The sequence below is a fragment of the Mirounga leonina genome, unplaced genomic scaffold (genome assembly GCF_011800145.1).
Source record: "Mirounga leonina isolate KUSES-001 unplaced genomic scaffold, KU_Mleo_1.0 Mir_129, whole genome shotgun sequence".
NCBI lineage: Eukaryota > Metazoa > Chordata > Mammalia > Carnivora > Phocidae > Mirounga > Mirounga leonina.
In genome coordinates this window covers 37,584,279-37,598,752 of record NW_023270323.1, presented here as the reverse complement: position 1 = coordinate 37,598,752, position 14,474 = coordinate 37,584,279, and the positions used below count along the sequence as shown (strand labels likewise).

The window sequence follows — 14,474 nt, the reverse complement described above, 5'->3', positions numbered from 1 at the left end:
AGAGTATAGGGATAGAGGGTACATACTTCAATATCATAAAAGCCATATGCAAAAACCTCACAGCAAAAATCATTCTCAATGGGGAAAAACTGAGAGCTTTCCCCCTAAGGTCAGGAACACGGCAGGGATGTCCACTATCACCACTGCTATTCAACATAGTACTAGAAGTTCTAGCCACAGCAATCAGACAACAAAAAGAAATAAAAGGCATCTGAATCAGCAATGAAGAAGTCAAACTCTCACTCTTTGCAGATGATATGATACTTTATGTGGAAAACCCAAAAGACTCCACCCCAAAACTGCTAGAACTCATCCAGGAATTCAGTAAAGTGGCAGGATATAAAATCAATGCACAGGAATCAGTAGCATTCCTATACACCAACAACAAGACAGAAGAAAGAGAAATTAAGGAGTCGATCCCATTTACAATTGCACCCAAACCCATAAGATACTTGGGAATAAATCTAACCAAAGAGGCAAAGAATCTGTACTCAGAAAACTATAAAATACTCGTGAAGGAAATTGAGGAAGACACAAAAAAATGTAAAAACGTTCCATGCTCATGGATTGGAAGAACAAATATTGTGAAGATGTCAGTGCTCCCTAGGACAATCTACACATTTAATGCAATCCCTATCAAAATACCATCCACTATTTTCAAAGAAATGGAACAAATAATCCTAAAATTTGTATGGAACCAGAAAAGACCCCGAATAACCAGAAGAATGTTGAAAAAGAAAAGCAAAGCTGGTGGCATCACAATTCCGGACTTCAAGCTCTATTACAAAGCTGTCTTCATCAAGACAGCATGGTACTGGCACAAAAACAGACACATAGATCAATGGAACAGAATAGAGAGCTCAGAAATGGACCCTCAACTCTATGGTCAAGTAATCTTTGACAAAGCAGGAAAGAATGTCCAATGGAAAAAAGCCAGTCTCTTCAACAAATGGTGTTGGGAAAATTGGATAGCCACATGCAGAAGAATGAAACTGAACCATTTCCTTACACCACACACAAAAATAGACTCAAAATGGTTGGAAGACCTAAATGTGAGACAGGAGTCCATCAAAATCTTAGAGGAGAACACAGGCAGCAACCTCTTCGATCTCAGATGCAGCAACTTCTTCCTAGAAACATCGCCAAAGGCAAGGGAAGCAAGGGCAAAAATGAACTATTGGGACTTCAGCAAGATAAAAAGCTTTTGCACAGCAAAGGAAACAGTCAACAAAACCAAAAGACAACCCACAGAATGAGAGAAGATATTTGTAAATGACATATCAAATAAAGGGCTAGTATCCAAAATCTATAAAGAACTTACCAAACTCAACAACTAAAGAACAAATGATCCAATCAAGAAATGGGCAGAAGGCATGAACAGACATTTTTCCAAAGAAGACATCCAAATGGCCAACAGACACATGAAAACGTGCTCAACATCGCTCGGCATCAGGGAAATCCAAATCAAAACCTCAATGAGATACCATGTCACACCAGTCAGAATGGCTAAAATTAACAAGTCAGGAAATGACAGATGTTGGCGGGGATGCGGAGAAAGGGGAACCCTCCTACACTGGTGGTGGGAATGCAAGCTGGTGCAGCCACTCTGGAAAACAGTATGGAGGTTCCTCAAAAAGTTGAAAATAGAGCTACCATATGACCCAGCAATTTCCCCAAAGATACAAATGTAGAGATCCAAAGGTGTACATGCACCCCAATGTTAATAGCAGCAATGTCCACAATAGTCAAACTATGGAAAGAGCCAAGATGTCCACTGACAGATGAATGTATAAAGAAGATGTGGTATATATATATATATACCACATATGAATATATATATATTCATACAATGGAATATTATGCAGCCATCAAAAAACCAAAATCTTGCCATTTGCAATGACATGGATGGAACTAGAGGGTATTATGCTAAGCAAAATAAGTCAATTAAAGAAAGACATGTATCATATGATCTCACTGATAGAAGGAATTCTTAATCTCAGGAAACAAACTGAGGGTTGCTGGAGTGGTGGGGGGTGGGAGGGATGGGGTCGCTGGGTGGTAGACTTTGGGGAGGGTATGTGCTATAGTGAGCGCTGTGAATTGTGTAAGACTGTTGAATCACAGACCTGTACCTCTGAAACAATTAATACATTATACGTTAAAAAAAAAGAAGAAGAAGAAGATAGTAGGAACGGAAAAATGAAGGGGGGGGGAATCGAAGGGGGAGATGAACCATGAGAGACTATGGACTCTGAGAAACAAACTTAGGGTTCTAGAGGTGAGGGGGGTGGGGGACAGGTCAGCTTGGTGATGGGTATTAAAGAGGGCACGTATTGAATGGAGCACCGCGTGTTATATGCAAACAATGAATCATGGAACACTACATCAAAAACTAATGATGTAATGTATGGTGATTAACATAACATAATAAAATAAAATTAAAAAAATAAATCTAGGTTTTGCCAAAAAGAAAGTTATATAATTATTCTCTTCCACAAGAAACACTGCATCTTTCTGAAACATATATCTGAATTTGTTCAGTGATGTTTTATACTACCTGTGTCTATGATGGACCTTGTTCTTATTTATGTTTATGCACATCATCCCAGCTTGTTTCTGTATTCTTATTTTTTGTCTCTTCAGTGGAAAATATTGGTATCCTTGCAAGAGTAGGAGTTTTAGAATCAGTTAGATAGATCTCGCTTTCAGTCCTGCAACTTACTACCTAAGGGACCTGAGCCAAATCCTTAACTTCATGGAGCCCTTTTTTTTTTTTTTAATTTGTAAAATGGGGATAATAATGAGCTTACAGGGTCATTGTAAGGATCAAATGAGAAAACATACATGAAATCTCTAATGGTTTCAAATGTCCTTGTCTTAGTTACTCAACAAATGGGAGATTTTCCGTTTGTATGAGGTAGCTCAGACATCCTCAATCTAAAATTAACAGTTGTCTAGACCATGAGGGAACATGTAAATATTCATTTAAAAATGACCGTTTTAATTACATATATGCAAACTAAAAATTAAATACAGTATATTAGACTTCTAATAGCAGGGTCTGAGAAGACTGTATTTTAATTTAAGCCTCATTTCTCCAGAGCTTATCAAAAACGGAGTCAGTATAAAAGCCAGATAATGTGAGGCCAAATGAGTTTTGTTTCTGATTCTCTGCCTGAGCCCCATCCAGAAAGACATAGCATGGTGACAACATACAAAGGTCATAATCTGTCATCTTCCTTCACTGGTCACCACCTGAAGTTCTAGGAAAAGGTGTTTCTTCTTTTGAAGCATACAGTGAATGATAATCCATAAAAGTTACTGAAAAGTATTTTATAAATATACATGCCTGATGAAAATGACCAGCAATCGGGAAATATTTATTTAGCATGTGTGAGAGACTGTAGGAAAGATGAATGAGATGTGATCTTTGCCTTGAAGAAACTTCAGTCTGCTTTGGAAGACAAAACTTGCTCTTCAAATTGATCTCATTGCATTCTGAAAAATACAATGATCTATTTTTTTTTTAATGAACTAAATTCATGTAAGGAGGGGATTGACATGTTTTGCATACCTAATATGTGTCAGGTAATGGGCATATACTATCTCACTTAATCTTCACAGCAGTGCTACGAAGTAGCTATCATTCTTCTCATATTGTAAGTAAGGAAAGGAAGGCAATACAGGCAAGATGACTTGGATAAGGTCATATAATCAGAAAGTGTCTCAAGAAGCCAGTACAGACCAATGACTCTGGGTCCAAAGTCCATGCTATTTTCATTACCACTGGGATGGAAAATGGGAGAAAAGAAATTGTGAGATCACTTTGAAAGAAAAAAGAATTTGCAAATGTTTATAACTGCTTGGATATGGATGATATTAAAATCAAGACTTTATTAACAAGACCATATAGTGCCTTTACTAAATTTTAATGAAATCTTCCATAAATGAGACAAAGCAGGAGCATCAGGAAACAGAGATCCAATTAAATGTGTTGAAAGAATCAGATTTGTTTATCCACCTATTTAAAAAGACTCAATAATTGGAATAAATGTATTACTCTTCTTTTATACAATGTTTTTAATGTTCGCATTTTATATTTTCAAGGCCACACTGTGGGGGGAAAAGCATTAGGCTAGAAGATATAGATTTGATTTGTAGCCCCCAAATTACTGTGGTATGATCTTGGGCAGCTCATTAATCACTTTGAATCTTATATGAATATTATTACCTACCTACTTCATAGAGCCAGCTATTCACCCACCCATCCATCCTTTAATTCAATTATTCATTCAGTATACATTTATTGAACATTTACTAAGTGCCAGTCACTGGAGACACTTCAGAGTTAAACTAGAATCAGCCTCCCCCTTCAAGAAACCCACAGTCTTGAAAGAGAGACTGAGGGGAGTATAAAGGAATGTAGTAAAATGTGGTGGGTCCTGTAAAGAAAACCTATCTGGCCACATTGGGCAGAAAAGAGAGGTCACTCCTACTTGGTAAGAGATGGACTGTAAGGACATCTCACAGGCACACTGAGAGAGGTAGGACAGAAATCATGAAAGAGGGGACACTTAAGCTGAGTATTGATAAAGTACAAGTAATTTTTCCCAGTGAATCCATGGTTTAATGTTGGGAAGGATGTTCCAGCCACAGGGAACCACATAAAGAAATACTCAAATATATGATATAGTGTAGTATTCAGCAAACTACATGCAGTTTGATTTCGCTGAAATGTAGTGTGGGAAGATGATGCAACTAGAGATGGGGCTAGAGAGGATAATTAGCCATGTTGAGAAGGTTTATTTTTATTCTATGGGTATTAGGAAATCTTTAGAAATCTACCAATTAGAGTGAAATGATCAGATTTGAGAAAGAGTACAGCTATAAAGAATCAGTATGAAAATATTGTAAGAAAACACATGAAGACCCATTGTAAACTGCAGATCACTATGTAAATCACTTTATAAATATTTGACTTTAGGGGCGCCTGGGTGGCTCAGTCAGTTAAGCGTCCGCCTTCGGCCGAGGTCATGATCCCGGGGTCCTGGGATCGAGCTCTGCATCGGGCTCCCTGCTCTGGGGGAAGCCTGCTTCTCCCTCTCCCACTCCCCCTGCTTGTGTTCCCTCTCTTGCTATGTCTCTCTCTGTCAAATAAATAAATAAAATCTTTAAAAAATAATAAAATAAATAAATAAATATTTGACTTTATTCTTAGTTCAATAAAAGTCATGATTTGCTATATTATAGACCATGTGTGATTGGTAAAAGATGAATTCTATGAAACTATGTGTTTATTTAAATAGATAAACTTATGAAACAAATTATTTTTCTTTAATCAGAAATGAATTCATAATAAATAACTAAGGAAACTTACAAAAATTCTACCTTGTTCTAGAACACTTATCTCAACAAAACATGTTACTGGTGAAGGTCCCTAAAAATAATAAATCAAAATATTGATGCTCTTTGAAAATAACTAGTGTTGGTAAGGATATGGAGAAATTGGAACGCTTGGGGTGCCTGGGTGGTTCAGTCCTGTTGAGCATCCAACTCTTGATTTCAGCTCAGGTCATGATCTCAGGGTCCTAGGATGGAGTCCCACATCAGGTTCTGCACTCAGCAAGGAGTCTGCTTGGGATTCTCTCTCTCCCTCTCATTCTGCCCTCCCCCTGCTCGTGCTCTCTCTCTCTCTCCCTCTCTCTAAAATAAATGAATACATCTTAAAAAAAAAGAAAGAAAGAAAGAAAGAAATTGGAACCTTTGAGCAATGTTGGTAGGAATGTAAAATAGTGCAACCACTATGGGAAACATTAGGGCAGTTCCTCAGAAAATTAAAAATATAATTATCATATGATCTAGCAATTCTACTTCAGGGTATACATCCAAAAAATTTAAAAGCAGGGTCTTGTAGAAATAGTTGTACACCCACATTCATAGGAGCATTACTGACAATAGCCAAAAAGTAGAAGCAGTCAAAGTGTCCATCAATGGATGAATAGATAAATAAAGTGTGGTGTATCCATACAATGAACTATTATTCACTTCCTTAAAAAAAAAAAAGGAATTTTTTTTAAAAGATTTTATTTATTTATTTGACAGAGAGAGAGAGAGAGAGAGACAGTGAGAGAGGGAACACAAGCAGGGCGAGTGGGAGAGGGAGAAGCAGGCTTCCCACAGAGCAGGGAGCCCGATGCGGGGCCTGATCCCGGGATTCTGGGATCACGACCTGAGCCGAAGGCAGACGCTTAACCGACTGAGCCACCCAGGCGCCCCCACAAAAAAGGAAATTTTGACACATGCTACAATATGGATAAACCTTGAGGACATTATGTTAAATGAAATAAGGCAGTCACAAAAAGACAAATACTGTATGAATTCACTTATATGAGGTATATAAAGAAGTCAAATTCATGGAAACAGAAAGTAGAATGGTGTTGCCAGGTGCTACAGGGAGGGAGAAATAAAGAGTTGTTGTTTAATGGGCATAGAGTTTTAGTTTTACAAGATGAAAAAATTCTGGAGATTGGTTATACAACAATGTGAATATATTTACAACAACTATACACTTAAAAATAGTTAAGATGGTAAATTTTATCTTAAGCATATATATCATAATTAAAAAATAAATTGATGATTGTTAATAGGTTAAAAATGCATTAAAGAGATGTATGAATAATGATCATCATATGAATGAGTTAGTTTAAAAACATTTATAGTGTGAAGAGTTTCTATTTCTGTGTTTTTTGGTTGGGGGAGATAGTGGTTTATAGTTAAAGAAAACATTATACACTATATTGCCACTAAATATTACATTAAACTAGTATGTGCTTTTGAAATATTAAGAAGGGAATAAAATGATTTTATCTATTTACCCTGAATTAAATAGCAGCTTTAAGCAGAAATACCACAAATCCTCTGTGTATTCACAATCACCCAAAAATAAATTCAAGAACAGAAATTAAAGAGAAAGATATTCAAATGAAATTATGTAAAGATTATATTACAAGACAAACCAGCCTGTTACATAGGTCAAGCTCATTTCCTTTCAGTATAATGATGTAGGATTTGCCCTAATAAGTTGTGTAGATCTACCTTGCTTCTACACTTTTAGCAGGATAGTTAGAGAGGAATTATTTCCAACTTATCAACATGATGGCTTCCAAACCTGAGTGTGAATAAGGATCACCTGGAGAATTTGTGAAACTTGCAGGTCCCTGGGCACCATCTCCTTCCACCAGATTCTGATTCAGCAGGTCTGAGGTGAGGCCAAAGAATTTGCATGTTAGCCACACTGTAGGTGGCAGGGGGAGATTCTGATGCTTGAAATTCACAACCATAATTTGAGATAAACTGCATTGCAAATGATTAGTAAAAACAACCTATCCTACATGTAGCTTGAGTGTTCAGACACAGCTGAGAACGGGTCAATTTTAATAGACAGATTCTTTTTAACATCAAAAGAAAAATCCGTATCTTGTGATGTTTATCCTCTAAGCAAGGTCTCCAACAAATTGACCATGAGCCGCAGGTCAGACTTGAGGTCTAAGATGGCTGTGACTGTGACATGAGCTTGAAGAGATTCCCAGCAGGCAGCAGTGTTGTCTATCAGCTCTTTTTCTGGAAACTCCTCTACTCTCCCCCAAACCCATAACAGATCATATTAAGAAATTTAAATTAGTTTGGGGGTGTCTAGTGGTGTCCTCTGAAATGACCAAAGGAGATGGAAGAAAGAAGGGAGACCTGTCAATGAATTTCAGAGCTAAAAGTTGATGCTTAGGGGGGTCTAACCTCTAAATTTACAGATAAGAAAACGGGTGGCAAAAGTAAACAAAAATATAAGCAACTTACTAAAAACCACATTAGTGGATTTCCCTGGACCCTACATCAAATAATAGTCTCACATCTTTTAATTCCTTCTATAATGTTGATCTCTTTCCACACACAATTATTTGCAAGAAGCAAACCAATTATATACATCTTTACTAATGGCAAAAGGAATTTTCACAGGGATCTGGGAACCTGGGATCTAGCAATCTGCCTTATAATTACATCATTTAAAATTTTTAATCTGACTTCTCTTTTTCCATGACTTCACTGGTCATGAATAATGACAGAGATGCAAATTTTCTTTCTTTTCTTTTTTTAGATTTTATTTATTTATTTGAGAGAGAGAGCGCACGACTAGAGGGGAGGGGTAGAGGGAGAGGGAGAAGAGGACTCTGCACTGAGCAGGGAGCCCAATGTGGGACTGGATTCCAGGACCCTGGGAACATGACCTGAGCCAAAAGGCAGACACTTAACAGACTGAGCTACTCAGGTGCCCAAAGAGATGTAAATTTTCTAATTAATTTTCACATATTATGGAAATAAGTCTGTCAGGTGAACAACAACAAAATATTGAGAAAATATTCTCATATTTGAAGGAAATTCATTGATCTTTTAAAATTTAAATTCAATTAATTAACATATAATGTATTATTAGTTTCAGAGGTAGAGGTCAGTGATTCATCAGTCTTATATAATATCCAGTGCTCATTATGTCATATGCCCTCCTTAATGACCATCGCCCAGTTACCTCATCTCCCTACCCTCCTCCCTTCCAGCAACCCTCAGTTTGTTTCCTATGATTAAGAGACTCTTATGGTTTGTCTCCCTCTCTAATTTCATCTTGTTTCATTTTTTTCTCTCTTCCCCTATGATCCTGTTTTGTTTCTTAAATTCCTCATATCAGTGAGATCATATGATACTTGTCTTTCTCTGATTGACTTATTTTGCTTAGCATAATACACTCTAGTTCCATCCACGTGGTTGCAAATGGCAAGATTTCATGTTTCTGATGGCTGAGTGGTATTTCATTGTATTTATATACCACACCTTCTTTATCCATTCATCTGTCAATGGACATCTGGGCTCTCTCAATAGTTTGGCTATTGTGGACATTGCTGCTATAAATATTGGGAAGTAGGTGCCCCTTCAGATCACTACATTTGTATCTTTGGGGTAAATACCCAGTAGTGCAATTGCTAAGTCATAAGGTAGCTCTATTTTCAATTTTTTGAGGAACTTCCATACTGTTTTCCAGAGTGCTGCACTATCTTGCATTCCCACCAACAGTGTAAGAGGGTTCTCCTTTTCCTACATCCTGACCAATATCTGTCATTTCCTGACTTGTTAATTTTAGCCATTCTGACTGGTGTGAGGTGGTACCTCATTGTGGTTTTGATTTGTATTTCCCTGATGCCAAGTGATGTTGAGCATTGTTTTATGTGTCTGTTGGCTATTCGGATGTCTTCTTTGGAAAAATGTCTGTTCATGTTTTCTGCGCATTTCTTGATTGGATTATTTGTTCTTTGGGTGTTGAGTTTGATAAGTTCTTTATAGATTTTGGATACTAGCCCTTTATCTGATATGTCATTTGCAAATATCTTCTCCCATTCTGTCGGTTGTCTTTTGGTTTGTTGACTGTTTCCTTCGCTGTGCAAAAGCCTTTTATCTTGATGAAGTCCCAATAGTTCATTTTGCCTTGCCAAAATTGTGGCTAATAATTATAGATTATTCTAGGTAGCATAGACTTTTTAACAATATTTGATCTTCCCAACCAGGAGCATGGAACGTTTTTCCATTTCTTTGTGTCTTCCTCTATTTCTTTCAAGAGTATTCTATAGATTTCTGAGTACAGACCCCTTGCCTCTTTGGTTAGGTTTATTCCTAGGTATCTTATGGTTTTTGGTGCAATTGTAAATGAGATTGACTCTTTAAATTCTGTTTCTTCTGTCTCATTGTTCGTGTATAGAAATGCAACTGATTTCTGTGCATTGATTTTATATCCTGCCACTTTACTGAATTCCTGTATGAGTTCTAGCGGTTTTGGGGTGAAGTCTTTTGGGTTTTCCACATAAAGTATCATAACATCTGCAAAGAGTGAGAATTTGACTTCTTTGCCAATTCAGATGCCTTTCATTTCTTTTTGTTGTCTGATTGCTGAGGCTAGGATTTCTAGTACTATGCTGAACAACAAAGGTGAGAATGGACATCCCTGCTGTGTTCCTGACCTTAGGAGAAAACTCTCAGTTTTTCCCCGTTGAGAATGATATTCACTGTGGGCTTTTCACATATGGCTTTTATGATATTGAAGTATGTTCCCTCTATCCCTACACTGTGAAGAGTTTTAATCTAGAAAGGATGCTGTACTTTGTCAAATGCTTTTTCTGCATCTATTGAGAGGATCATATGATTCTTGTCCTTTCTTTTATTAATGTAGTGTATCACATTGATTGGTTTGTGGATGTTGAACCAACCTTGTAGCCCAGGAATAAATCCCACTTGGTCATGGTGAATAATTGTTTTAATGCACTGTTAAATCCTATTGGCTAGTGTCTTAGTGAGAATTTTGGCATCCATGTTAATCAGGGATATTGGTGTGTAATTCTCCTTTTTGGTGGGGTCTTTGTCTGGTTTTGGAATCAAGGTAATGCTGGACTCATAGAAAGGGTTTGGAAGTTTTCCTTCCATTTCTATTTTTTGAAACAGCTTCAGAAGAATAGGTATTAATTCTTCTTTAAATGTTTGGTAGAATTCCTCTGGGAAGCCATCCGGGCCTGGAATGTTGTTTGTTGGGAGATTTTTTATTTCTGCTTCAATTTCCTTGCTGCTTACGGGTCTGTTCAGGTTTTTTATTTCTTCCTGTTTCAGAAACAAATTCCCCGCTGAGCAGGGAGCACAATGTGGGACTCGATTGGAGGATCCTGGGATAATGACCAGAGCTGAAGGCAGACGCTTGACCAACTGAGCCCCCCAGGTGACCCGAGGCTCCATTTTTTATTGTATCTCATTAATAGCCTTTATATTTTGACTTGATTAGATTTTAGTTCTTTTATTTCTCCAGAAAGGAATTCTCTAGTGTCTTCTATGCTTTTTTCAAGCCCAGCTAGTATCTTTATGGTCATTATTCTGAACTCTAGTTCCAATATCTTACTCATATCCATACTGATTAGGTCCCTGTTAGTCAGTACTGCCTCTTGTTCTCCTTTTTGAGGTGAGTTTTTCTGTCCTGTCATTCTGTCCAGAGAAGAATAGATGAATGAGAGAACAAAACACTAAAATGGCAACAATGACCCTAGAGAAATATACACTAAACAAATCAGAAGAGACCCAAAACCAGAAAAAAAAAAAAAAAAAGAGAGAGAGAGAGAGAATATAATCAGAAAGGTGAAGAGAATACAGCAATTCACTGAATCCTGTGTGTATTTTGGTCTGTTTCTTAGAAAATTAGATCCCAAATTTGTAAAGAAAGAAAAATTTATATATGTACAAAAATAAAATTAAATACAATGAAAGGATAGAATGTAACTGTAAAGATGAAAATTAAAAACGACTTTAACAAAACAAAACAAAAAAAGAAGAAGAAGAAAAAGAGAGAGAATATGATCAGACAGGTGAAGAGAACAGAGCCATACACTAGATTCTGGGTGTATTTTGATCTGTTTGTTAAAAGAAACTGCATCCCAAAATTGTAAAGAAAGAAAAACTCATATATATGCAAAAATAAAATTAAATACAATGAAAGGATAGACCATAACTGTAAAAATGATTTAAAAAGATTTAAAGATTTAAAAAGATTTTAAAAAAGAGTTGATAAAATAAGAAATTGGTTCAAAAAGGAAAGAGAAAAAAATTAAAATTGAAAGACTAAAGAATCGTGAGAAGAAAAACCATGAATGCTATATACTATCTTCCCCTGGCACTGAAGTTTTGCAGTTCTCTATGACTGGTAAACTTGGTCTTAGCAGGATGTTCTTGCTGATCTTCTGGGGGAGGGGCCTGTTGCTCTGATTCTCAAGTTCCGCCCCAGGCGGAACTGCACTGCCCTTCCCCAGGAGCCAGGTTAAATAAGCAGCTCCGGATTGCTCTATGTGGCTTTTGTTCACTAAAGGCTTTCCGTACTGCTTTAGAGGATGAGAATGAAAATGAAGGCCTCCCAATCTCCAGCCCCTGAACTAAATGCTCTGGGGCCCCTCTCCTCATTGCACCCTCAGGGAAAAACAGTCAATCATTCCTGTCTCCCTGGTCTCCAGCTGCACGCTGTGCTCACCTGGCCTGTGACTGAGCATTTCTATCTATCACATGACCCCGTTTGGAGTCTCCAAACCCTGCAGACTCCTGGGGCATGGGTGGGAGCATACCGGCACCGCTCCTCCTTGGGGGGAAGGCGGGGCTTGCTGGTTCCACTGCTTGCTGGGCCCCCGCTTGGAGAGGGGTCGCCTGACCTTCCCACAGTTTGCGGTATATAGCAAACCCAAGCTGAGAGCCCACTCCTGGGCTTGCTGACTGCAGCCAGCTTTCCCACTCCAAAGCCTGGGAACTCTGCTGCACTCAGGCACCCCCAGTCTCCTGTGACCCTGAGGATCCTGAGACACACTATCCCACCTAGGAATCTGCCCTGCTTGCCACCTGAACACCTTTCAGACAGGGATGTCCCTCACTGGAGCCAACTTCTAAAAGTTCTGATTTTGTGCTCTGCTGTTATATCAGTTTCTGGTAGCCAGCTGACAGAGGCTCCCTCCCCCACGGTTTACCTTCCTGTATACCTCCTGGTATTCACTTCTCCACACCTCCTACTTGCAGAAAGTGGTCGCTTTTCTATTTGTAGAGTTGTAGCTATTCTTTTCTTAGACCTCTGATTGAGTTCACAGGTGTTCAGAATGATTTGATAGCTGTCTAGCTAAATTTCTGGGACCACACGAAACTGAGGGTCCCCTACTCCTCCACCATCTTGGATCTCTTTGATCTTTTTGTTGATAAAGCATGTCATTTGTTTTTCATTGCTCCTAGATCTTTATTTTTATATTTTTTAAAGATTTTATCTATTTGAGAGAGAGCAAGAGAGCACAAGCAGGGGGAGTGGCAGAGGGAGCAGCAGAGGGAGAAGGACAAGCAGGCTCCCCATAGGGCTTGATCCCAGTACCCTGGGACCATGACTTGAGCTGAAGGCAGATGCTTAATGACTGAGCCACCCAGGTGCCCCTAGTTGCTCCTAGATTTTTATACTATATCACTCAGTGGCTGACTTGATAAATAACTCAATTGTAGCCATAGGTTAATAACAGTGTGACAGGAAGAAAAGACGCAGCCATTTTATATAGTCAGTGAGGACCAGAAAATGAAATCTATGCCCTTTATTGCAATTGAATAAGCAGATCACAGTGAAAATGGCATAAGTATCAGTAAAATGAAAAATTAGTTGATTCCTAGATTCAAAGCTGGGTGCTTCTTGTAAGCCACTTCCTACCCTTTCATCGAATAAGTCAAAACATAAATAACTGCGTGTACACACATACACATGTATATAATTATTTGTCTCTTTCATTTCACTATCATTCATCCAATTAATTCAATAAACTTTTTTTTTGTAGTTTTATGGTTTTATTAACACAAATATGACGTGCACAACAAGTTGTCTATTCATTTTCTTCGCTGCACAGCCTGGCGTTGGGATTGGTGACTCTGATTGCCAGCTGGGCTGCTCTTTCCACAATAGCTTTGCAGTTCTTGGAGGAGACATTGTGAGCAATCTCTGCACAGTAAGATTTGTTGCACATCAGCAGCACTTCAAGCTCCTTGACGTTGTGGACTAGGAACTTCCGGAAGCCACTTGGCAACATGTGCTTTGTTTTCTTGTTGCTCCCATAACCAATGTTGGGCATCAAGATCTGGCCCTTGAATCTTCTGCGCACCCTATTGTCAATGCCTCTGGGTTTCCGCCAGTTGCGCTTAATTTTGACATAGCGGTCTGACTGGTGCCGGATGAACTTCTTGGTCCTCTTTTTAACGATCTTGGGCTTCACCAGAGGTCTGAGGGCAGCCATGATGCCCAGTAACAGATAGCTGCCACCTCCACAGGCAGTGCCGAGGAAGAGGTAATTCAATAAACATTTACTGAGTGTCTACCAAGTGCCAGGCCCTAGTGTGAATAACACAGGAGCCAGTAAGACATATCAAGTTTCTGGCCTGCAAAGCTGATAACCCAGAGGGAGCAAGACAGACAATGGCAAGAAAACAAATAGATACACAAGATAATGTCAGAAAGTAATAAGCTCTCTGAAAGGTTTGATAAAATCATGGGAGGGCCTGGGTGGAACGAGGTCATTTCAATGGGAGGGCCTCCCTGAAGAGGTGGTATGTGAGCCTGAGATGGGAACAAAGAGAAAGGGCCTGCCAGCATAAAGTGTGTGGGAAGAACATCCGGGCAGAGCGAACAGTGAGTACAGTGGTGAGCCCAGAAACAAGAATCAACTAGCCAGTGAGCACGGAGTGGGCCAAGTAAGTGGGGGGTGAGGTTGGCAAGAGAGGCAGCTGCCAGATCATGCTGGGCTCTAGGGATTATTCTGATGCTACATAAAAGTAAGGGTCAGAGCTTGGATCTCTCATTTCAAAGTCCCTTTGTTCTCCCCCTTGCCACTCTGCTTCAGTGG

The 14,474-nt window shown here is 38.7% G+C and overlaps 2 protein-coding genes across 2 annotated transcripts in view; both read right to left on the bottom strand.

Annotated features, from left to right (window-relative positions):
* The window catches only part of NMU (neuromedin U), a 145,522-nt gene that overhangs the window by 87,642 nt on the left and 43,406 nt on the right, over window positions 1–14,474 (bottom strand). The gene's annotated exons all lie outside the window — the stretch shown is intronic.
* Window positions 13,403–13,916, bottom strand: LOC118010513 (60S ribosomal protein L32-like). Its single transcript, XM_035004942.1, has one exon. The coding sequence runs from the start codon at window positions 13,866–13,868 to the stop codon at window positions 13,461–13,463; it is 408 nt and encodes a 135-aa protein (XP_034860833.1). The 5' UTR covers window positions 13,869–13,916; the 3' UTR covers window positions 13,403–13,460.

Bases quoted from the DNA above. Each gene is read 5' to 3' on its own strand.
- LOC118010513 (XM_035004942.1), bottom strand. From the start codon at position 13,868: ATGGCTGCCCTCAGACCTCTGGTGAAGCCCAAGATCGTTAAAAAGAGG.